This window comes from Microtus oregoni, unplaced genomic scaffold (assembly GCF_018167655.1).
Source record: "Microtus oregoni isolate MIOR12 unplaced genomic scaffold, Mior012 000004F_ref0000308, whole genome shotgun sequence".
Lineage (NCBI taxonomy): Eukaryota > Metazoa > Chordata > Mammalia > Rodentia > Cricetidae > Microtus > Microtus oregoni.
In genome coordinates, this window is record NW_024543063.1 from 16,918,341 (window position 1) to 16,943,572 (window position 25,232).

Below are 25,232 nucleotides of genomic sequence, written 5' to 3' on the forward strand. Positions count from 1 at the left end.
TGCATCACCTCCTAGGCATCATAGAATGTATTGTATATGACACATGTACACAAGCAGACTCTCATAGCAGCAAAGAAGGAAAAGTCTTGATTGCCTTTCAAATGTTTACTTCTTGGAGACTTAGCTTACCACTCTAGACAAACACACCGACCTAAAGACTTTGTCAAAAGGAATGGTGCCAACGACAAACACAGAGACACCACACATTATTCCATAGGGTGTTATTATTGGAGTGAACAAATGGATCTCTGTATATGGGGCACTCTGGAAAGCGAGGGTATGGTCACGGCATTAGGAAAAGTGTGTGACTAGTGGTCACTTGGGCGAACCCTCCCCTTTGTTCATCACCCTAACAGCAATGTATATCAGTGTGCATCAGAAGCGTTGGAGCTTGCAAATGTGATGGTGACAGTCAAAGACACAGGTTTGACATTGGTGAGATCATCAGTAGGTGGATGGGACAACAGGACCGCCAGTGGTCTGAGAGCCAAGGATGGCAGCTGGGAGACCAACCGGAGCTCTAACTACAGGCCTAGCAACAAGATGACACTAGACAAGTCCTGTGTCTCTATGTCCCTTTCATCTTCATTCACGTGAAGAGCTTCATATTGAAGAAGGTCATACTTAAAACAAAGGCCGCACCTTGGGAAACTGGGGATGTGGTGGGGAAAGCTTAAATGTGGGGCACGGTTGATGATGAGCAGCTGTACCCCATGACGCAACTGATTAGTGTGAACAACTGGACAGAAGTGAGAGAAGTAAGATTGCTCCAAAGACCACACAACCAAGCCATCACAGGCTCTCTCTCCCTCTCAAGCATCAACATATTCCTTAAATGCACAGGGCATAAACACTCTGCCCAACCAGAAGTTGAAGATGCTGATGGCATTTTGCGAGGGATGAGGTAGCACAGGGCTCTTATTCCTTTCCATTCTTGTTAACCAATAGCATGCTGAAGCTCCTACTGTGTTGTTTGGCACCTACGGTGTCTATCAAAGTTTCTTGCCACCATCCCTTAGAGGCAGACAATAACCACTGCTATCTCATACAAGAAAACAAATCCAGCTGTCAGATGGCTACGCTCAACATTTGGAAGCAAAGTCCAGGCTTACCAGAGGGATAAATGTAACAACTCATAGTTTAATGGATCTAGACATCTCCCACTGGCTTCCTGCTGCCGGCTGAAATTTTCCAGGACTCTCAATGGAAAGAAGGCTGCCACCCAATTCCTGCCATAAAATCCTGGAGGAATGTGGGATGACCAGAGTGAAGAGAACCCCTGGCATGCAGAAGCCTGTGGCTTTGTGTGGGGAAGGCAAAAGTCTCTTGCAGAAAACTGAGCGGGGCGGGGGGCTGTGCTCCTGTGCTTACCGACGACTGATGACAAAAGCCGCGATGAGAATGACCACAAGCACCACGCTGCCAGAGACGGAGACCAGCAGGACAGTGGAGTTGGCGCCATCTCCAATGATCCGGGAAGGCACTGGAATGACAATTACATGAAGGTCACATGGGGGGGGGGTCCTAAGAGATGGAACTTGTTAGCACATTCAACTGTCTAAAGCTGTCTATGTAACAGCATCTTTGAAAGCAAACACACCACGCACACATTCTTTTAAACCGTTCTGTGATGAACCTAAAAATACGTGCTTTGATGCCTTCATATCCTCTTTGTCAAAAGTCTTACATAGTGAAAAACAAAAATACATGCCTTAGTGAAGAGATATTTGGAAAGTTCAGAAGGAACAAATGATCCCGAATGGTCGACTTCCATACATAGCTATTAAAAAACCAACCTATTAAAGGTGGGCTCAAAGCCTCCTCCTTAAAGCTTTCCTGCATAACATCAAGGATATGTGTCCTTTAGAGTCATCTCAACTTTCTCATCTGTCTTGTTCATCCTCGTTTAATAACTTCAGCATCTGTAACAGATGCTGAAAATTCAGTCCCACCATCGTCTTATCAAGTAGGCTCAGCTTGGGTTCGGTAATTAAGGAGGAGGCATCTCTCATCTAGAAAACTTTTGTTCAGTTAGCCATTCCAAGCTCTCCAGGGAGCAAGACTTAATGGTGTACAAAGGACGTAAAAACACGCATGCACCCTAATGACACGATTTAAACAGATTCCTAGAAATAAGTAGGGGAAAAAATGGGTAATTTTCGTTCGTTCTTTAATCTTCTCAGGAAGAAAACTTCTCTTAATGTGGGGTGGCTACAGAACCCTCAATTAGTCAGGTTAGTATACCCATTATTCATGGCTGAATAGAAGGTTCAAAAGGACTAACATTGACATCATTTTTCATTCACGGGAAGACAGATAAGACACTATTGCGAAAAATGTTCTAAGCAGCATGAGAGTTTCTAATAAGTAGACACTGGTTATCTTGTTTTATGCAAATGTCCAAAGTAGCCAAATGCTTACCTAGCCAAAAATTATGCACAGCTTTTTAGATTTCGGCAGTGTAGGGCTCAACCTATAAGTAAAAGCATCTGGGGACGGGTGGAGTCTGGGTGGTCTCTTTACCTGTATTGGTAGTGACCTCCAAGGGCTCACTGAAGTCTCCATAGCCAGCGGCAGTCCTGGCTCGCACGTGGAACACATAGGAAGTCAGAGGGTTCAGGCCTTTGATATCCGTGTTCCTGGCAGCCGTCCGAACTATGCGATAGCTTCGTTCATTCTGATCCTACAACATTGCAGGAAAGCAAAGTTGGTGAGGTGGCAAGATGCATCCTCTGACTCTAGGTAGGAGGCGGAGGAAGCGAGTGACCCAACACTGGGTACCTTCTCCAAGGCCCATGCTCTCTGAAATGCTCTGTAGTGCTTGCAGTGTCGAAGCTCTGGTGTCATTTCTTACAGGCTCAAGAAAAGGACCGAGTTCCGGGTCACTGCTGACGTTGGTCATTATTTTTATTTCTAATTCTTGGGGATGTTGAGGATGAAACAATCTGATTTTGTAAAGAATATCAAATGATGGTTGATGTTTTTCCTATACCCTAAGATTTATTAAAAACCTGAAATCAGCATCCTGATCTTCATTTCAGAGTCTCATCCCTCGTCCATGTCCTTGAGTCCTCCTTAGTGTGGACCAGGACATAACTGTACATCAGAAACCAATATACCCACTTCTATTTTTTCTACTTGATACAAGGTTCCTTTCTGTCTGGAAAATGGCAAAAATATTGTAATCTTATATTAATTAAACAACCCAGCCGTCTTTCTGCTTCTACTAAGGAAGTCAATAAGCAATGCCTTTAATCCCAGCAATTGGGAGGCAGAGGCAGGTGGATCTCTGAGTTCAAGGCCAGCCTGGTCTACAGAGTGGGTTCCAGAACAGCCAGAGCTGCACAGAAAAAGACCTTGTCTTGAAAAATAAAAACAAGGGACTAGAGAGATGGCTCAGCGGTGTAAAGCACTGGCTGCTCTTCCAGAGGTCCTGAGTTCAATTCCCAGCAGCCACATGATAGCTCACAACCATCTCTAATGAGATCTGGCGCCCTCTTCTGGCCTGCAGGCATACATGCAGACAGAATATATAACTACATATAAGAAATAAAACTTACAAAACAGAAACAAAGATTGTTCATTTTCAGAACAAGCTTGGATGCAAATATCTCTCTTTAGAACTCTGCCCTTTCAGAGACAATTTACTTGCAAAATTAATGTCTTTCTCTAAGGGGCTGAAGAACATAATTCTCCTCACCCCGTTTTCTGTTAAACGTCATCAAAACCCACACCGTCATTTTGAACAGCCGTACTCTGCTCAAACATACCATTATTTTAGCAGCTATGAGTCATTCTCAATAATAGAAGGTATATAGATTAGGTCTCGATTTCTTTTATTAGGAAGAAATGTAATTATATCAGAACATAATGTGTGCTTCCAAGGTAACAAGCCAAATATTACATTTCATAATCAGATTTTGTTGTGAGTCAAGATGCATTTGATTTTGGTATTGATTGCTGTCTCATGATGTAGAAATGTTTAGTACTTGAGGAAGGGAGGGGAAGGAATGGAAAGAAGGAAAGAAAAAAAGAGTTGGAAGAAGGAAGTGAGGGAAGGAGAGAAGAGAAGACATACCTTCTCATAATACTTGACTTCATATTCTAAGATCACTCCATTTGGCCGATCTGGTTCCAACCAAGCCAGAGCCACACTGTATCTTGTGACTTCTTTAGCCTGGACCAAAGCAATGGATGATGGTGCTAGCAGGGGGAGAGAAGAGAGAGAGAGAAAAAAAAAAAAAGAAAGGATCTTCCTTTAGAAAGAACGGCATCTTAAGAACCATCACTCAACAGTTTCATTTACTTCAGCAAATTCAGTGGCCATGCTGCCTTTCTCCAGACCAGCTCAGCATTTTCCATCACCATCTTCTCCAGGCTTCACTTTGCATATGACTTTTATTTAAAAGACCATCTATGAGAAGTACCTAGGACGGGGCTCAGTGGGTGGAGTGCTTGCTCAGCAATCATCAGGACTCAAGTTTGAAGCCCAGCTCTCATAAAAAAGCTAGCTGTGGTTGGCACTAATCTGTGACCTTGGAACTGGTGAGGTGAATGGAGAATAAATGCTAGAGGAGGACACTGGGAATCCTTTCATACTCAACGTCCAGTGGCCTCTGCACGCGCGTGTGCATGCACGCACGCACCAGTGAAGCAAAGGGTTGTTGACTTTAAAAGTCCACAGGGTCATTTCCCTGGTACCTAAAAGCACTCTTTCTATTGGGCTATGGGTACAGGGCATGCTGCCTGAGGTGTTTGTTTGTTTCAAGTAATAGTTGCCTAAGGACCAACTTGCCTTCAAGGTCTACCCAAGAACTGATGCATCTTACTGACAAGCAGGGGAGACTCTGCATCCTTCCACAGTTACGGTGGGGAATGCTGGAAGACAAAGGATTTATCCACTTTCCAATATAAATAAAGGTACTGCTTAATTACAGCAAGACTTTTCCATTTGAACACGGCCACGGAAATAATGAAGAACACAAATAAAACCACGCTGGTCTCTCTGGACATAAATGACATTATGCAACCATTCTGTAAGAGTTGAAATTGTTCTTGTGCCTGCTGAGTGGCAAACCTTCCTTTCCACTGAGAAAGACATAAAAACAGTCTTTTTGGTTACGTTCTTGGAAGGGGGGCAGTGGGGGGATGTGTGTGCATACTTGAGATTTATGAAATCAGGCTGCCCAGTGCTTGCATCTCTCCTCTGCGGTTCTGTCATCTCCAGCCAGCTGTTAGCAGCTCTGCTGTGACAGACGTGGACCAGTGCCAACGGCCAATCCCCAGAGAGAAGAGGAAACTTTCATGAAATCCTTCATCTTATCTTACAAAGCTGGCCTGAAGGACCAGAGATTGGGGGGGGGGGTTGTTAAATTGAAAGCATAGTCACTTACTCCCCAAACTGTGGGAATGTGAAAATAGGCTTCCAACAAATGAGTGTTATCCTCTCCCACTTGCCCACCCACCCCCAGTACCCACGGGACTGGCAATTCTCAATGCAGGAAATAGTAAGTAAAACAAATTAGCACCAGAACCAGAATATGGAAAGCGTCAGAACCAGCTGACCACATTGGATGAGCATCCTGGTGGCGGAGTGAAGAGGACAGGCCAGCCATAAAAGCAAGTCTCCATGACAGGGCCAATCTAGCCAGGGTTGTCTCCTACACACAGATACCAATAGCCTGACATCTCTGTCAGAGACACTGAAAGATGGAAACAGAGATTCTGACATCCTTCCCAATGCTCCTCTCTCTCTTCCTCCCTCCCATTTCTCTCTCCGCTACCCCAGATTGGAACTCAGGCATAAACACCAGTGAACGATACAGTTCAGACACATGGTCTCCATCAAAGGCAAGGCCAAGGTTAGTAATACCCAACTGGTTGAACAAAGCCGCATGCAACAGACATATGGAAGCCGCGGAACATCTGAGGAAAATGAGAAACGGAAATGTGCTTATTAGATGTATTCACACACACACACACACACACACACACACACACACACACACACACCCCATGCTTTTTTCTTTACTGACTGGCATAGAACTTTTATCCTATATAGAGGTAGAGGGGTAACCAGGCTCAGAAGGCTGCCTGACTGTAAGAAGCCGTTTTACTCCAGGTAAAATATATATTGCCTAACAGAGCACTTTAGCGTACACTCCATAAAAGGGGCCTCTTTAAAGTTCAATCTTCGAGACAGGGAAATGAAATCGAAAAGCGAAGCCATTAGAGGAAAAGGCAGGAGGGAAACAAATCAGAAAATTATCAAATGAACTTTCTCTCCGAAACAGTCTCGAGTTAGATTCTGAAAACGCGACAGACTCCTTGGGCAACAATTGCCTGTCTGCCCTCAGAGAGTACCGCTGAATGCAAGCGGTTTCTCTATGGCTAGGTTGTCCGGACATCGCGCCACGGGGAAATGAATCCATTTCAGGTCATGTTGAGCAGCAACCTTCCTAGGGCCATTCAGAGGGAATCGGAGCTCAGCTCGGGCATTTGGAACTCTCGAGCAGGGAGTCGACAACACAGTACGAGCCTGTTTGTTAATAGAATATCCTTCATGCACACCTACTTGGAAAATGGATGTGTGCCGACGTGAAATAAAAATGGACAGAGTGGATCTTGGCTGAGGTGTCATAAAAGTGGACGAGAGGGAAGATGATGAAAATGACGGGATGTGGGCGGTCAGAGGAGTTCGAAGTTGATGTATGCCTCTGGTCTCATCCTACAGAAGTACGGGCTAAACATCTCTAATTCACAAAAGCACCCCATGATTGGACTGTCATATCTGAATTCGTTCTTGACCAGCTGTTCTCGAGAGGGGTGCTGGAATGGGCATGGTGACAAAGACAATCTGTGACTCTGGGAAAGACACCTAGGTCAGGCCTACACACCATCTCCTCAGAAGAGCTTCCTTCGCCCTTCCCCTGGGAAGGAGGAGGCCTGAGGAAACTTCAGCACTGCCATACTGCCAGTCTGGACAAGAGGCAGCTTGGATGCCCTCCACATCATAAGCCGCACATGGGCTCACCCCTTGCCTTTATCTAGCCTATTTCCAACGCAGCCTCCAACTCTACATCTGGAAGCCATCAGCTTGCCACGTGTGCCTGCCTGCAGCTCATTCCCCTAGATGAGGTATTTGGCAATGGAATGCCCCAGTCTTCCTCTTAGCCCCGTGGTTCCCAAGCGTTGGTCTTCTCGTACCACCCGGTTGCTGGCCACCCCCTCTGAGCTGTATCGTGAACAAGCGATCTTCTTAAATACACACACTATTTACTTAAAACTGTTATCTCGGAAGAAAACTTCCCATTAACAAGCTAAATACTATTATTACTTCCAATTAATGACAGATAACCATAAAAATATGAAATGTTAGTGAAACCATGTTATCAGCCTTCACTAGGCTTAATTGTCTTCCCAAGCTTCGTTAGTTACAATGTGAGATTCGCCAGCATTAAAAAAAACATTGAGGCTACCCAGTCGCCGACTTGAGATCTTGACCTTGGCATACTCAGAATTACTCAGGATAGTGAGAAAAAACAAGCAAGCAAGCAAACAAACAAACAAACAACAACAACAACAAAACTAACTTTACACAAAGAGTAATTCCTTCTTTTGTAGAAACCCAATGGTCCTATCCTAGGACCACCTTAAATGCCACCACTGGTATCTATCCACATTGCCTATCCCCAGTCCATCTAGAAATGCATTTTTCTTTTCTTTCTTTGTGTTTTATTTATTTTTTATTTTGTCTTTTCAAGACAGTTTCTCTGTATAGCACTAGCTGTCCTGAAACCCAATCTGTAGGTTGGCTTCAAATTCAGAGAGAGCTAGAATTAAAGGCGTGTGCCAGCCTGCCTGGCCCCTCCGGAAATGTTGTGGATCTTGTGTTATAACACGCCAAGGCTCTGTTGCCCTGTCAACAAAACAAGGTGACTAAATAAATAACATTAAGGCCCCAACTAGAACTGAAAACAAACCAAGACAATATTTAGCTCAAAACATGGTGAATCTAATCATTATAGGAATTTTAGTCAATATAAGAAGATCATGAGCTGGGCGGTGGTGGCGCACGCCTTTAATACCAGCACTGGGGAGGCAGAGGCAGGCAGATCTCTGTGAGTTCGAGACCAGCCTGGTCTACAAGAGCTAGTTCCAGGACAGGCTCCAAAACCACAGAGAAACCCTGTCTCGAAAAAACCAAAACAACCAAAAAAAAAAAAAAAGATCATGTAGAGCTGACAGTTGCCTGTAGGTTTGGTTTGGTTGGTGGATCGCCTTCCCATCACCTTTGGAGACAGTGTTCTTCTGTGAGAGATGAACTTTCTGAGGGCTCTGAAATTTTTCTGGCATCTTACTTTGGGAATGGTGGAGCACACCTATAATCCTAGCACTGAAGAGGGGGATGCAGGAGAATCAGAAATTCAGGTGAAACTTTGCTACTTAGTAAATAAATTCAGGAACCAGCTTAGGCCGCATGAAACCCTTTCTCAGAAAGAGGGAGAAAAAAGGAAGGGGGGGGGAGAGGGGGAGAAGGGGAGAGGGAGAGAGGGAGAGAGGGAGAGAGAGAGAGAGAGAGAGAGAGAGAGAGAGAGAGAGAGAGAGAGAAAGAGAAGACCTTGTGTGAGAAGGAGGTTAAGACAGCAAAGAGTGGACCTGCTGCAAGCAACAAGAACCCTTAGCCTCTGAGTCATGTGAGGAAGACCTCCAAGGCAGGAAAAATAAGGAAAAGATGGAAAAATCATTCAATCCACATCACTTAAGCATTTTTACCTAAATGGTTTGGTAGAAGGCTTTACTGATTTGAAAAAAAAAATACCTGAGAAAACAAACAAAAACAAAATTGTCTATTCTAAAATGTGTTAGTTTCCATCTTGGGGACGTCCCTGGCCTGCTCTTGGTTCGATGCTTCCTGACACAAGCTGGAGCTGCTGGGACCCTTGCTTTAGGGGTGGGTCTTGCTTTGCATGTCACTCCATCCTCAGGATTCAGGAAGGCTAGCGTATGCCATGGGTGGTCAATACATTTGAATGGATTATCATGAAATAAATGTTAAAATTGATCCACTTTATCTGTGGACAGTGAAACGAGTCCTGAATATTAAGGGCTACTCGTGAGTCATCCTTCAAACGCTCCGTCTGGACCTCCCTCTTATGTCCTCCTGTGACGTCAGTTTTGTCATTTAGCTTAACCAAGACATTGACAATTTGAGGCTAAGCAAATGAGAATTGTAATTACAAACAAGACCTCTCTTTTGGAGGGCGGTGTGGCAGTTCTGAAGACTTTTCAAACACAAGGGTTGTAAAATGCCACTCAAATGTAAGCTACCAGAAAAGCCAAGCATCATTGCACCTGCTCCAGACATTTTGAGAGGACCACTCTTCAGGGTGACAAAGGTGTTGACAATTTGTTCAGCGTTTCTCATCTGTACCTCTGGGATGTGTACAAATACTTTTCTTGACTTAATTGTCAGGACACAGATGACATTCTCAGGTCACCTCCAGAAATCCAGAAGGTCCCCAGCAATTTGTTTTGTTATATAAGGCTACATGGACGACTGCAGACAGGCAGCTGGAGCGGAGTCATCACTAGTTTATACACACACACACACACACACACACACACCTACTAGGCTGCTGAAGCATAAGAGGGATCAGGAGCCCTCTGCAGTCAGACTAGGAGAGCCAAGATTGAACAATTGGAACTGACTATCTTTCCACGCACCGATGGAAAAAAGTAAAATTGCTGTAAATTAGAGCTAAACCCTCAAGAAGAGAAAAGGGAAAAATTTACCCAAGTTTGGAAATTGAATGAATTGAACTTCCTAACAGAAAACCAAGATGATCGTGCGCACGCGCGCGCGCACACACACACACACACACACACACACACACACACACACACGTTATTCTGCATCCAGAATTCCACACATCCCCGAGAAAAGGAGAATTTAGACTCTCCATTTGCTCTGTGCTTGTGACTGCAATTGGTTTGAGAGCAGAGCACAAAGCATTCAGAGGGCACGTGCGGTTTCATCTCCATGTGTGTGTTTTGGATAAGCAGAAGCTGCGTAGGTTAGAGGGTCCCGTCATGACTCTAACAGTGGCACATTTCACCAGGAAGGGGAATTTAAAGGCGGTGCCTTGATGTCACACAGAGGTGACATCTTAAGAACATGGCAAATTTAACTTTCTTTGGTTCAAAGCCCAGCGGTTCTCCTTGCTCCCCACTGATGTGAACGGCAATTTTCTTTTATCCGCTTCTGCAATGACTTGCCATTCAACATCTACAGCTCATTTTACTGCTGCAGTCTGGTGCCGGTGACACCCAATGGGATGGGGAAGAGAAAAGGAGACGAGGAGAATAGACACAGGGAAAGACGGGCTCCACTCCTAGGCTGTACCATTGCTTTCTTGAGTCCGGTCAGCATCGTGGGCTACAAATGAAAAACTATATGGGGGAATTTATAGGGGCAGAGAAAACAGCTAAAATGACCCAATTGCTTTTCATTGAAATTAGATTTTGGGGCAGGATGGTGGTGGTGGTGGATAGGGAAGGAAACAAACAGACACAATAAAAAAAATCTCCTGCATGCGGGTAACAAAGAGTGATAACAGCCCCTCAAAGTCGGGAGGCCTGAATGGGTGGATGTGATGTTACACTGGCCATTGTTTGGAAGGGAGGCAGCTTGACCACAGCAAGGCTACCTTTCTCCCACCCAAGAACCCAGCTTTAAATAGACGATGTTTACCCAAAGGGTCTTTTCCTGATAGGAAAGATAAACGCACAGTTTATAAATATCCCTGCTTTATTCAAAGAGTATATTTAACTTTAATTACTTAGAGCTTAAGGTGGTTTTTGTTCATTCCTCTCTTTCTCAATTCCACACCACGGCTCTGATTTGCTCCTTATCAAAGGTTTGTGCGTTTTAAAATGCTGTCAAGCATCAAAATTAAATGCTCCAGAGCACTAATGATATCCTTGTGATTAAGGGTTTTGTATCTCGGAGATGCTAAGGACTCTGGAGCTAATATTAATTGCCTTCTCCCACATTCAAGGAGAGAAAAGCATTTCTCTCCATGGGCTTGGCAATATCTATGGCTTCAGGAACTAACCACCAAGCAGTTCCTATAGACTCGGTTTTTTAGTACTAGTATTTTTATACTGTTTAATAATACCAAAAGCTTCTCAGATGTGATGTTTATTCTATTCAGTCAGTTGGATTACCTTTGCTGCTTTGCTCGCCAGTAAAATCATTAGAAAATTCAGTCACCTCAGGACCCACTGTGTTCGAGCCCTACCCTGCTCCCCAAAGCTCGGAAGGTGTCAAGTTCCTACTCCACGTGAGCACATTATAGTTTTGAAACTAAGCAGCTGGGCTTGGTGGTATTCAACTGTAATCTGGAGGAGTGGGGGAGTGGGGAAGGCTGGGGAGGGAGGGTCGAGGCAGGAAGACTGCCCTGAGTTCAAGGCCATCCTGAGCTTAATAGTTTCAGACCAGATCGAGTTATAGTGTGAGTTCTTATCTCAAATCAAAGGCCACAACAACCGTCCGAAATTAAAAAAAAATTAACGACAACTAAGCAAAAGGTACAGAAAAACAAAAGCTGTATCGGCTTTTGTTTTTCATTTTGTCAAAAAAACATACAGCTAAAATTTCAGCCAAAATCTTCAGATGAGTCTGAATGAAATGACATTTATTTAGATTTAAATATGGATGGATCCATATGGATCAATTTTAAACTTTGCAATATTGGAAGACTGCATGTTTTCCAGACAGTGATTTTTCTAGGGCAGCACGTATTTTCAACAAACACTCCAGCGCAAGAGCAGCATGCGAATGTTGACTGAAGGGCACAACTGAGCCGCGGCTTCCAAGGACTGGGAGAATCTGATTTTTGGAACACTATAATGCTTCGATGTAAGTGGTCAGACTTTGCTAGTGTTCAGTCAGTATTTTTGGCTTACTGTGGAATCAAAACTTTATAAAGTTGTCTCCTCGCCTAGCCCCAAGAGTTGGGCAGCAAATTATTTTCAACCAACTCTTTACAGAGAGCCACGGATAAAGCTCTAAGCCATTGGACGTGATGCTCTTAACTTTCACGTACAGTGCTTGTGTGCCACAGTGGGAAGGGTAGAGATGCACTCCCTTCAGTTACTGACCAGAGATGTGAGTTCCCTTTCCCCAAAGAGCTGTTTCAAAGATGGAACTGCTCTGCCGAAACCGCATTCCTAGACTTCTTTGTATCCAAGCCTGATCATATGACCGAGTCTGAGGCTATGGAATTTGGCTGAAGTAATTACTTATTTTCTAGACTCACTCATGAATATCTCCCTTGTGACTTTCCATTCTCTCTCATCTGTAATCTGCCAGCTGGGGGCTGATGCCAACCCGGCCTATCCTGGAGGCCCCATACCAGCTCTCCCCCCATCACCACCAACTGAATGTGACTTCAGTAAGAAATTACGTTTTATTGTAATAACCCACTTGTGGACACTGAGGGTTAGAGCAGGTGCCCACTGGAGTGAAGTGGGGTCATTTAGCCAAAAAGGCATTTTCATAACAATGAACTCAAATGGAGTGTGGTGTGCTGTGGCCAATAGAAGATTGATCTGTGGTCAGAAGCTGCCAGAATGGTGTCCAGGTTTCTTCTAGTTCCTGGCTATGGATGATGGCAGATCCCCAGTCATTTGTGAGGACCTGGAGCATGCTACCCTGAGGTGAGGCAGGGCCAGAGGCTGTGAGGCTCTGCAGGGGCCCAAGTCACAGCCATGCGGCTTCTTCCAGTGGGCTCAGCAAAATGACAAAATACTGGGCCGAGGGATTCAGCTGAGCTTCTATTCGTGTGAAATGGGAAACACAGCGGCCTTAGATGAGCTTTTCTCTTTAGAAAAGAGGTAACTTAGTCTCCACTGCACAATTAACAGCTTACACAGCTGAAGAGTTGGGCCCATGTGGGTAAGAGCCGGGCAGAGATGTAAGTGAAAGGGCGCTGTCTGCCTTTGCTACAGGCCACTTACACACAGACACACACACACAAACACATACACACTCACACACCCACATACACACAACCCTCAAACACACACACACACACTCTCTCAAACACACACACACACACACACACACAAACACACACAATCTTTCTACCCTTAACTACCCCTTGAAGTAGTTATAGTATATCACTCTTGTATTTCAGATTCAGGAACTCCAGCAAGGAGAAATTAAAGAATTTAACCAAAGCTATAAAACGGGTTAAAACCCAAGGCCACCTGACTAAACACACCCCATCTGCAGTGACACGCACAATGAAACCACATGAGGCAGCAGTGATGGCCCAGTTTATTCTAAATGTCTGGTATGAATTAATTCATACCAACCTCATGAAACAGGCGCTGTTATTATCCCATCTTATAGATGAGGAGAATATGGGACGAAGAGTTTAACTTGCCTCAGGATAACGCTGTATGTAACTGGTGAATTTCAAAGTCATTCACTAACACCCGCATTCTCACTCACCAAGCTATAGAAAGCTTTGCATTTCCTTTCCATTAGGGTATGAATGGGGAAAAAAAAAAAGTCCTCCACCCACTCATGGGGAACATTTGCTCCAGAATGGTGGTACCATTTGAGAGAGATATGGAAACTTTGTTACTGAGGCCAATCTGTCAAAAGTGAGTTTCTGGGGTCAGGTCTTGAAGGTAGTTCTGGCTGTCCTGGAACTGTCTCTGCAGACCAGGCTGGCCGCAAACTTGGACACCCACCAGCCTCTGTCTCCTGAACGAATGCTGTGGTTAAAGGCCTGTTCTATCATGCCCATTTACTGGACAGAAATTTTACACTTAGTTAGCTTTCGCTAACTTTCCTTTCCATAGTAACAGCAGCAACCACCATGAAGTCAGTCTTCCCAGCATCACTGGGTATCAGATACAGGACTTCCTATGCAGGGGGCCCGAACCCCCGAAGGACATCAGATATGGCCTCTGCTCACACTCAAATCCCAAAGTTTCTGATGCTCAATCCCCTCATAGTGAACAAACACAAAAACCTGAGATAAAAATAAAACAAATAAAATCACAATACAATAGAAAATCAAATAAAACATAAAATTAATAGTATCTGGTGTTAAGAGGGGTAAGAGGAACACGGGAAGCTGTTGAAAGATTTACCATATTCTATTTTTCTGTGCTGGCTGGGTCCAGGTGATGGTCAAACAGGTGTTTGTTTTGAAACAATTCAATGGGTATATGTTAGAGTACTGCCTGCTTTTCTATATTTATGTATAGTTTTCATGACAAAGAGATCATAAAACAAATATTAAGGTTTTCAAAGTGTACAAATAGTGATTACTGCCATCAGCTATGGAAAGACTCATCCAAAATCCTTAGTAAACTTCCCAGGGTCGGGAAAACTCAAATGCGTCAAGAAAGAGGCACATTTTTGCAGATTAGAGCTTCAGTGGCTATAATACCATGATGCAATAGAAACTGTACCTGGAATCCTTCTTTTGGTGATGAAGAAATGGCATTATCATTTCACTTTTAACAAGACGCTATTTTAAAGTGGGGCTGGTTCTAGGATTGCCCATGACAGCTCACAGGGAAACACACTTAGGAGGTCGCCTGCACTTTGCTCTGCTCCAGGATCCTTATGCATGCACTGAGCATGTCTGCTGATGTTTTTACTTTCTGTATGCTTCTCAAGCGATCTCTTGGTGCATTCTGACGGGTATCGGGCAACACTTGCCAACAGAAACACCACAGGACTCCATGCGTGGACTTCTCGCTAAGTCAGAATGCCAGTTTGAGGAAGACAAGCCCTCGCCCTTGGGGCTCATTTATAGGATTTGGCCTGAGCAAGACAACGTTATTAAGATAAGGACGCAGTAGATCTGGCCACAGTCAAACAGCATCATTTCCCCCTCATCTAGATGCTTTGAGTGAGATCGACGTTGATGCTGAGCTTCTATAGATTAAAGAATTACTGAGTGTTTCAACTGTTCTGTTTATGATTTGGATAGAGCCCCTCTTGTCAAAGCCAGGTCCTCCGTGACCCACGATGCCCTCCAATATTTATTTGGAATACGTAAGGAAAACCTCTTGTACTGAGCAGCCAAGAGAGGGAAGAATCAGCTGCTACACACCAAGAAGCTATTCCTTCAGCTGTCAGCCCACTGGAGGACGAGCTCTGTGCCTCCTAGGGCTGCAAAATGAAAAGCTAGGCCGTGGGCTGCGGGTTCGCTTTGTTTCCCAGACAGCTGCTAATCGTCCTGACAATGGCGCAACATTTAGCTTTCTGACATCCTGAGCGTCTTGACTGGTCCTCAATTAAACAGGTTTTAATCACCGAACCTCTAAACGCCAACATGATAGATGTATCCAGTAAATCTCTGCTCCTGTCTCCCACTTCCCACACTCAAATTTCCACATTTGTACATACAAAAAACTTGAAAGCCTGCTCCCAGAAACTGACCAAGAATGTCCTGCCCACTCATTCCTGTGCACTACTCTTTATTTCTTACCTCTGTAAACCTTTCCATAGAGGTAAGGCATTGAACATTTGCCAAATGAGCCTGTCAGTTTCAATAAATAGATCGGCAAGCGTTGTCTTTCTCATTTTTTTAAAGTGTGATAACTAATTCAGAAAGAGTTGTGGTTTTGCTATTTGCTATAGGGATATTTGAATCATCTTTGAAGAAGAAGAAGAAGAAGAAGAAGAAGAAGAAGAAGAAGAAGAAGAGGAAGAGGAAGAGGAAGAGGAAGAAGAAGAAAAAGAGGAAGAGGAACCAGAAAAAATCTCCAGGGACAGTCTTACTAATATTAATAGCTTTAGGCCAATGCCCGAACAAAAGCTGCTAATGGTGTTTCATTCTGGATTTAAGTACTTGTAACTGGAGAACCAGTTTGATATTCTATTTTTTTTTTGTTTGTTTGTTTGAGATAAGGCCTCATGGAGCCCAGGCTGGCCCCAAGCTTGCTCTGAGAGAAATGACTGAATTCCTGACGTTCCTGCTTCCGGCTCCTCAGTGCTGGGACTGCCGCTGTACACACCACTGTGCCCAGAGCATGCTTCAAAATCTGCTGATAAGGAGGGGTCTCACGCTCTTCTGTTCATATCAGTTTTCATTTTGTAGAGCCATGAATATAGCCTTATATTCTCTATCAACAAGCCTCACTTGTAGCTATTGTTAAAAATAAAACATCTGGTTATCAACCCTAAACAAAGTACCAGTTTTCATAAATGGTACGCTACGTTACAGGAAAACCAAAAAGAGAAGCTCAAAGACAAGAGACATCAGCCATTCTGAGTTCCAGGGAAATTTTGAAAATTAGATTCCTATTTCCTATTTCTTGGGTTAATGGGGCCCATGAGAGACAGATGCAATGTTTACAAGGTACCGGGGAGTGCCTACTCAGGGCTTTCATTCTCTTGACTTTGAAGGGAGATTGAATGTATCATGAGCCACTCCTTCATCATAGCTGTCTCAGAGATGACCCACTGTCTTCCAAGTGGAAACACTAGGAAATCAATTAGCGTCAGTTATGATGTGAACACCTGTCGGCAAAGACCTGGACTGAGACCAATCCCATTAACATAGTCACTCGTGGCTGCCAAATGGTCACACTTTGGATCACTTAAGATGCCGTCCACATTCAAAAAGGTGACCCAAAGGCAGAAAGGTCCAGAGTCCCATTAGTCATCTTCGAGGCCATTCAATTCCCCATCATATATACATATATATATATGTGTGTGTGTGTGTGTGTGTGTGTATATATATATATATATATATATATATATATATCTGGAATGGGGAACCTACTTTCTAATGGTCATTTTAAGAGATCACACAGGTTACTCACAAAAGTCAGGGTTATTGTAAACTGATAATTTGAGTCCCTTTACCTAAACTTCTAAACTCTATTTTTTTTTTTAAAAAAAAAAGCATATGTCTCTCATTGCAATTGAAGTACATTGTCTGAAGACACAAAATTCAGGCATCACTATTTGGAAAGGAATAAAGTAACACACAAAGTTATAGGACAAAGAGTATTACAGCACCCTACTGTCTTAGCAAAGACGCTGGTGAGTCTTTTCTTGCCAAATGGATGTGTTCTCTGCTATGTGGAAGCTGTCCAAGCTCAAATGTCACTTGGCTTACAGAACCACGGGGCTGAGGAAAATGATGATTCTGGATAATAAGGTGGAATGTCACAAGTGGAAATGAGGGACAAGGAGAACAACAGAATGAACACCAGGTTCATCCTCTTGATGAACATTCTGAGATGTCAAATCTTTTTTAGTTTAGTTTAGTTTAGTTTTAGTTTTTCCAGACGGGGTTTCTCTGTGTAGTCCTTGCTGTCCTGAAACTCACTTTGTAGACCAGACTGATCTCGAACTCACAGAGATCCTCCTGCCTCTGCCTGCCAAGGGTGCACCACCATCGCCCGGCGAGATGTCAAATCTTAATGCCGCGTTGATTCCACACTGTGGAAGATAGGGAGGTTCTAAACACAAGGGATCAGATTCTTACGGAGCAAAAGCTGTGAACCGGGCCTCCACTTTACATGCAACTGTCTCTCCTGCTGGGGTAGACAGGGAACAGTGAAGGCACTGTGGGCGGAGACAGAGACAGAAGCCTTTGGTTTGGATTATAAACAGCTCCTTTTGAAAATGGTTCCTCTGTATGGCCACCATATGCGATGCTCTAGAAAACCATGGCCATGAAATGATCTTTTAGTGACCTTCACATCTGAAACTTTATCTTTTGGACAAGTCTCTTAAAAGGCTCGATTACAGGTTAGCAACAGAAGAGTCATTTATGAGAGGGGATTTTAAGCTTGGGAATTGGCAACCACAGAATATTTTTTTTTTTAATCTTTGGGGTATCAGCCAGAAACAGAATTATGTGTGCCAGATAGTTTAAACTCCTACATGCAGTATAAGCTCAAAGCGGAAACAACTGAGCCATTAAAATTTAAAATGTTATTAAGGCCAATAGATGTCTTCAACTAGATCAGTGCTTAAGTATTCAAGATGACTTCTATAGTCATAAAATATAACAAAGAATGCATTAGGAAAGTCATAACTGTTTGGGACTTTTTTTTTTCAAATTAGAAGGTCACAACATGTCTCAGGAGCCTCTCTTTAAATACAATTTGCCGAAGTGTGAAGTTTCCTAGCCCCAGTTCCACCCAGGACTAAATCCCTCAGTGCTGGAAGAACTGCATTAGAACAACATCTCACCTAGAGCTCTTCCCTCAGCATGGTCACTAGGAAACACATAAGGCCCAGCTCCACTGGGCCGTGGGGGTTATTTTGTATGGGTTCCAAGTCAGAGCAGAAAGAGAAAAATACACTGTGCAAAGAGGAGCTGCAGTTCAAGTAGACTTTGAGAAATTAGCACTGATATTTCAGGGACTTCTCCAAATTCTTCTATCCTGTGAAGACTTCCTAACTGCACTGTCCTGGGCTCTTAGGCAGTTGACTTTTTTGTGGTGGAGTGAGTTTCAAATGAAAGGTGTCAACACCATTTATGGCTTTAAAATTTTTCGTCCATTCTTTCTGCTAACCAGAAGCCATCCTTCTCCTAACTTCCGCTGCTTAGGGTTCTGTTGCTTGTTCTCCTAGTTTTCAGTGAAAAATGAAGCATCAGGGACTCACCATATTCTACAGTGATAACTAACCGTCCATTTCACCTGTGAAGAAATGAGTGGATGGAGCGGCACCCCCACCGCTACCCAGCATCGGAAGAATGCTTCCTAGGGAGCCCCCTCAAGCCTGGCTCTCCTGAGGACCCTATAAGCTCATGGTGGGTTCGCTGGGCTCCAGCACAGTCGAGGACTGCATTCTACACCAGCAACACCTGGGGGATCAGTAATTTTCAGAGCTCAAAAGTAGTCCTTGAGCCGGGCAGTGGTGGCGCAGGCCTTTAATCCCAGCACTCGGGAGGCAGAGGCAGGTGGATCTCTGGGAGTTCGAGGCCTGCCTGGTCTACAAGAGCTAGTTCCAGGACAGGCACCAAACAAAGCTACACAGAAACCCTGTCTCGAAAAACCAAAAAAAAAAAAAAAAAAAAAAAAAGTCCTTGGCTACCTTAGTGAGGTCAGAGACTGCCTGAGTAAGCCTTCTGCTACCAGCAGGTTTGAGAGCCTGGCTTGTTTCTATGCCCTTAGCTTTGGTAAGGGAAGGAGAACAAAGCCGCATTTCCAACTGCCTTACTTTATTAGGTCCCAAATACAGAATCACCGCCCCCTCTCACCAAAAATACCCCCTCCCTCCAAAAAAAGAGTTGATTCCAACAGACAGCAGCAGATTTACTGCTTGCAGTATGGTATGTTATCTACAGACTCTCCAAGGAGCCATCCTGAGCTGTCCCTTCATAGTGTCTGTTCTATTGGGGGGGGGGTGGTGGGCGGAATCTTACACAAGCGTGTTGCATACTGGGAGCCTGCTGGTGGCAAATCCTTATTTAGCTCTCAGTTGAGATCCTGAGTGCTGGTTGCATATGCCACAGACCAAAGGTTCCTATGAGATCTTCTTGAAAACATCAATTCTGCGGCTCTCATCCAAAAAGGTGTTTTTGGAAAGTGTGCCTCAAACTGCCCGAGAAAATTTCTCCATCTATGGTATCGTTTGGGAATTGCAGAACAAAAACAGTTGTTACACATTTCCTTTTCTTTCTGACTCAAATCTTCCACTCAAGAGAGAGATAGCAAAATAACACCACCGTGTCAAGGCACTGTAACTTTCCCCATAACATATTTTGAGAGGTTATGGTTTAGGTAGTGGCCCCTATGCTTCATTATAACAAAACAAAATACGGACTCAGTAGAGAAAGTGCAAGCCTTAGCAATTAATCCATCAGATAAAGGATTTTACGTTTAAATGGTCTGCCTGCTCTGTGTCTATACAGTACCAGTTTGAAGGAAGATGTTCCTCTTTAGTTAAGGATCTCACCACATTGCACTAGTTTAAAAGAAATGGGACCCCCCCCCCCACCCTCACCTCACACCCACACAAAGATTCTCCAGCCAGAGTGAGAACTGGAAAGAGACTTCACACAGACCTGACAATTTAGCAGACCAGTTTGGGACTGAAGGCCAAACAATGGCGGGTCAGTGGTGGGCGGGGCCACACCTTTACTGCCCTTGCTTAGAGGTGCATATTGACCCCTGTTGAAACTTCAGGACCCTGAGGAGTTTGCTAGAACTCTTTTGTCCCACTTCCCAAAGAGACACTGAATCAATTGCCTTTTTCTCCTTAGCACTATTACTTTGTCTCTTTTAGTTGGTTTATTGAGGACGGGTGGTCAGACCTGGATTGGGGCACACACGGGCTATAGGAGCAAAGTGTCAGTGACATTTCTCCGTGAAAGCCACCTCGTTCATGAGGCAAACACACAAAGGTGTGGCACTGTCTTTCTTTTGCCAGTACTGTACATCTGAGAAACCTGTCACTTTGGGCACAAGTCAAGAAGGAGAAAGAAGGTTCATATATTGAGGGCATCGGAGCCAGGAGGACACCATGGAAAGGCTAATTAAATGAAAAAAAAAAAAGAAAGAGATGTTTTGACCCTAAGGCTTGCTTTGCTTCTCTGAGCAAATTGCAAACCTAAGACATCATCTTCTGGTCTACCTGAAGACCACTTACAAGGTTTTCCTCAATAGCCATACCATGACTCATCTTGGGGAGCCATGGGCCAGGATTCCAGTGAATCCCTGCAGACTTCAGATCTCAAAAGAGGATTATTCCTGACTATTTAGAGATATCAGCAGGGCTTTAATGGAAGCTTTGAGAAAGTTTCGTTGCATCATTTCACTGATGTTCAATTGAAGGCCAGACTCTGGAGTCTCCTTTGGCCACTCAGAGGAGAAAGAGATTAATTTTGCTAGTTGGAAGGACACCCAGAGAGGACAGAAGCCCACCTGAAACCCACGTGATCCCTGCACTCTTCCATTTATCTCGGTCAAAAGTTTCTTTCTCAGATCCCTTGATGGCTTCTCCAGAGTGTACAAGTTGGCAGTGAAGTCCAATGGAACAAGCACAACATTGAGAAATGAGAAAGAAAGCAGAAGCAGACTGCCAGGAACGCGCACGAGAGTGGGTTTCCCATCTTACAGACGAACATGTGTGTGTATTTATGTAGGAGCAAAGCAAATGGAGCTAAGAAAAACAGTACTCTCTGACTCGGGAGTATAAATAAAGACATCCATTTTCCGAGAATGAAATCTTTACCTCTCTAAAGAATGAGAACTTTCACTTATACACAGTAATTACCACTGGCCGCTGTAGGTGTACCATTTGTCCATGACACTTAGTCAACCTTGAAGTTAGATAATTTAGTAGATTCCCTTGGAAGGCTTTCCTTTTTTCTCCTCACCAGGCCTTATGATACCAACTATGAATATGAGTCCAGAAATCCTGGTTTCCCAAACAAAAAAAGAGATATATTTTATATAATTGCTCATGTACTTGATTTTAGAATTATAATAATGAATTAATGTGTAGGCTTCTTAATCACAGTGGAGGCAACAATAGTCTATGGAAATAAAATTGCTTTTGGTATTAAGTTTAAAGCAAGAAATTTTTTCTTTAAAAAATAATTGCACTGTATGTTTTTCATATACACATTTCATAAGGACTGTGAACTAAACCAGGGGTCGGTGGTTGGAGCAGAGCTGTTAATGAGAAAACCACAACCTGGCTTCTCTGAAGCCCGTTGTGTGCTTGGTCAAGCTTATAATTATCCAAGCAAGCAAAGGTCTCTCAAGTAGCCACCATTTTTGCACTCCTAACATTAAGCTCCAACAAGGAAGGATGCAGGATGCGCAGACAGTATGGACTCAGTGGGATTTCTTTACCATCTGAGTTCCTTGGGAGATCTTGCTAGTTCTGCCGTTTGTTTTCCCCTTAATTTTGCAGGGGTAAGGAAAAACAACACGATTTCCTGGAGATCAAAGCAAACAGGAAATCATCTCAGTGAGAGGATAACACTATGAGGCAGAGTGGCAAGGATGCAGACTTTAAGGAGAACCAGGAGCCTTCACAATGGCTCAGAGAGGAAAGACACTTGCTGGCCAAGACTGGGATTTGATACCTGAAAATCAGATAAAAGTAGAAGGAAAACACTGACTCCACATGCGCGCACACACACACACACAAATAATAATAATAAGACAAAAATTTAAATAATTTTAAAAGCTAAAGAGAACCCGTGCATATCAACATCACGAGATAAACCCACACATACATATCATGCATGCACTGCACACACAATAATAAAATAAAAATATTTAAAATAATTTTAAAAGTGGAAGAGAATCCATGCACATCAACATTATGAGAAGCACATTCCTACACATTTCAATCTGAATATCAGCAGGGAAAGATTTGCGGTGGCAGGAAGCAAAGGCATATTTGAAATTGTAATTACTTTGGTTAATTTTTTTTAACACAATCAAAACATCTTACAAATAACGTGTCTTGCCAAATGCAAAAAACTGGTTCATATGGATTAACCGGAGTGCTAAGCCACCACATCCTTCCCCCGAAGCACAATTTCCCACAGTGGCCATTTCAACATCTTACCCTCCGTTCTGACTACTCCCCTTTCTTGATGTAGTATGCCAGAGCAGAGACCAGCGTAAAAAAATAAATGTAAAGCCAGAAACCTAATTGCATTTTCGCGGCCGGTCATTCGCTCTGCCAGCTACCCAGCAATGCTTCCGCATGTCAGAAAGCCCTCCTACATAACATGTGAAAAAAATGACGGGCCTTGTGTTCCAATAAAACTTTATTCACAGATGCCAGAACTGAATCCTACAAGTCTGAATGACAGCTAACTATTCCTCATCTTGGTTGTTTTTGTCCCTTTAGGAATACAAAGGTAATTCTTTATAGGTTGTTCGAGGATAGGGGAAGTAGGATACTAAAAACAGCTAGCATTTGTGCTTTTCAAGGATCACTAATTTGTTTTTTCTTCTTTCGCAAGCTTAAAGAAAACCTTGGTCCTGAGCCCACTTCATCTGAACGTTGGATTCCACCATAATTCTTCACAGCAATGGGAATGTACCTTCTGCTGGTCCTTTGCTAGCGCATCCTCCTCCTGGCTGACTCCATCCAGCATGGCCTCTGCCTCTCACACCTGGGCAGTGGCCAGATTCACACTGAGCTATGACCTTGCCTTTCTGCACCTTTCGTAGTAGTACGCCATATTCTCCTGCTCCTCTTTTTGCCTTGAGCACACTACTGCAATGGTCTCCTTCTCTGACAACTGTATTCCCTTCAACCTTGTCACAATGTGACAAAACAAAACTAAGAATCTCCATTTCCGTCCCAAACTTTGGTTTTTTTAATTTTACTGAGCCCTGCTTTCACCCCCTTTAACACACAAAGCCCATCTCTGCTTCAGACCTCAGAAAGTCTGGCTCCTGTGTGCCTGGGGCACATCACCTCACTCAATTGCCCCAAGAGTCTTTTCCTTCTCCCACCACTCCCCTGAAGCTTCCTTCTGCTATCTAGAAGACAGGTAGCAATTATACCCAGTGGGGATGAGAATTCCCACTGTTCGCCATTATCCCACTCAAATAACATAATGTGTCTAATTAAAAGATGGCAGAGAAAGAGAGAATGGGGACTTACCAGTTGAGCAATAACAGTGTGCCTCTTGTACTTAATTATTTTCTTTTCTTTTCCCATTATTTTGAGTTTATTGAATGTATTACTGCTAGACAGAGTTAACCCACTTGTTTTTACTGTAAATAAAAGTTAGGTCAACAAGCATGTTGAGTACCTACTGCTACATTCGGTACAACGGGGTTATGACAAAGTGTGGTGTGTGGCGTTCTTAACCGTGCAGTCCTAAGAACAATGCCAGTCTAACAAGCACTACCGGTTATGTGACGGGGAGACACTGGGCAAGGTCTTCAGAGAGACACCTGCAGGCTCAAAACTGCCTGAGAACAGCAAAGACTAAATTATATTCTCAGCCCACAGCAGTTCCACCACGGAAACAGGGTACCTGGTCCATGCACTACTACAACTGGACACAGCAATGCCACTTGGCTATGAATCCTTAGGAGATGGGCATTACTGTAAAGTCACACCTCTGTGGCAAAATTATTATCATAATTATGCTTGAAACCCTTCCGAATTGCTTCCGACCTTGGAATCGCTCTCAACACCCTCTTCTGAATGCTATTCTTGAGAGTCCAGACTCCAAAGTCATGGCTTTCGACTACTTTCAAATTAATAGGAGCCCATAGAAAGGGCTAAGACCGGCAGGTTTAGATAATCACACAATCTATAGAATATCTGAATGTTTCTGGACAGAGTAGTATATATGTTTGTCCCTGAGACGCCATTGCTTCCAGAAAGGGGGTGGCCTGATCTTTCCCACCCTGTTACAAGCAAATAAAAACCCAAAATGTACATTGGGGCTGGTGAGATGGTTTAGTACGTAAAAGGGGTTATAGCCATCCGTATCATGTGCACACTCACCCATAGCCATCTGTATCATGATGGAAGGACCTCCACACATGTGCCATCATGTGCACACTCACCCACATGTTTGTGGTGATATGTCATACAGAAACAAACAAACAGCTAGGAGGTAGTGGTGCACACCTTTAATCCCAGAACTTGGGAGGCAGAGACAGGCTGATCTCTATAAGTTCAAGGGCAGCCTGGTCTAAGTTCCAGGACAGCCAGGGATACACAGAGAAACCCTGCCTAGAAAAACCAGTCAATCAATCAATAAACAAACAAACAAGATACTCTTTTAAAAATGATACCACAGTCAGTGGATGCAATTCAGAGTTAGTAGAGAAAACTCCTCACAAGGGTCAGATTAATAGTGATTTAAGGCAAACAAGTACCTTTCCCTTTCAGTATGATCTAGTCTAGGAGCTGAGAAACCAAGCCTGAGGAGGTCTGGGAAAGCACAGTAAAAAAACGACAACAACATTAACGCTGGCCGATCCCACAGCATTTTAAGGACAACTCAACAATTCCGCTCCTTAGGCAGAAAACCTTGCTTCATTTACACAGCATTTCTCTTAGGAACACACCCTGTATTCATTTGCCTGAGATGGTCCACTTAAGTCAAAGTAAACTGAGAGAGAGCCTTCAAGAAAACAAATCACTCAGCAGTTTGCATATCCACTTTTCATAAACACCAAGACAATTTCCCAAACAAAAGGCAGAATAGCGGCCACAAGATGGAAGATAC

The 25,232-nt window shown here is 43.7% G+C and overlaps 1 protein-coding gene across 2 annotated transcripts in view; it reads right to left on the reverse strand.

Moving 5' to 3' along the window:
* Epha4 (EPH receptor A4) overlaps positions 1-25,232 on the reverse strand; it is a 145,736-nt gene that overhangs the window by 30,845 nt on the left and 89,659 nt on the right. For both annotated transcript variants that reach the window (XM_041649623.1, XM_041649624.1), the window contains exons 6-8: positions 4,079-4,203; positions 2,524-2,683; positions 1,372-1,483 (exon numbers count right to left, since the gene is read on the reverse strand). In XM_041649623.1, the coding sequence (XP_041505557.1) occupies positions 1,372-1,483; positions 2,524-2,683; positions 4,079-4,203 (397 nt within the window). The remainder of the gene's footprint in view (positions 1-1,371; positions 1,484-2,523; positions 2,684-4,078; positions 4,204-25,232) is intronic.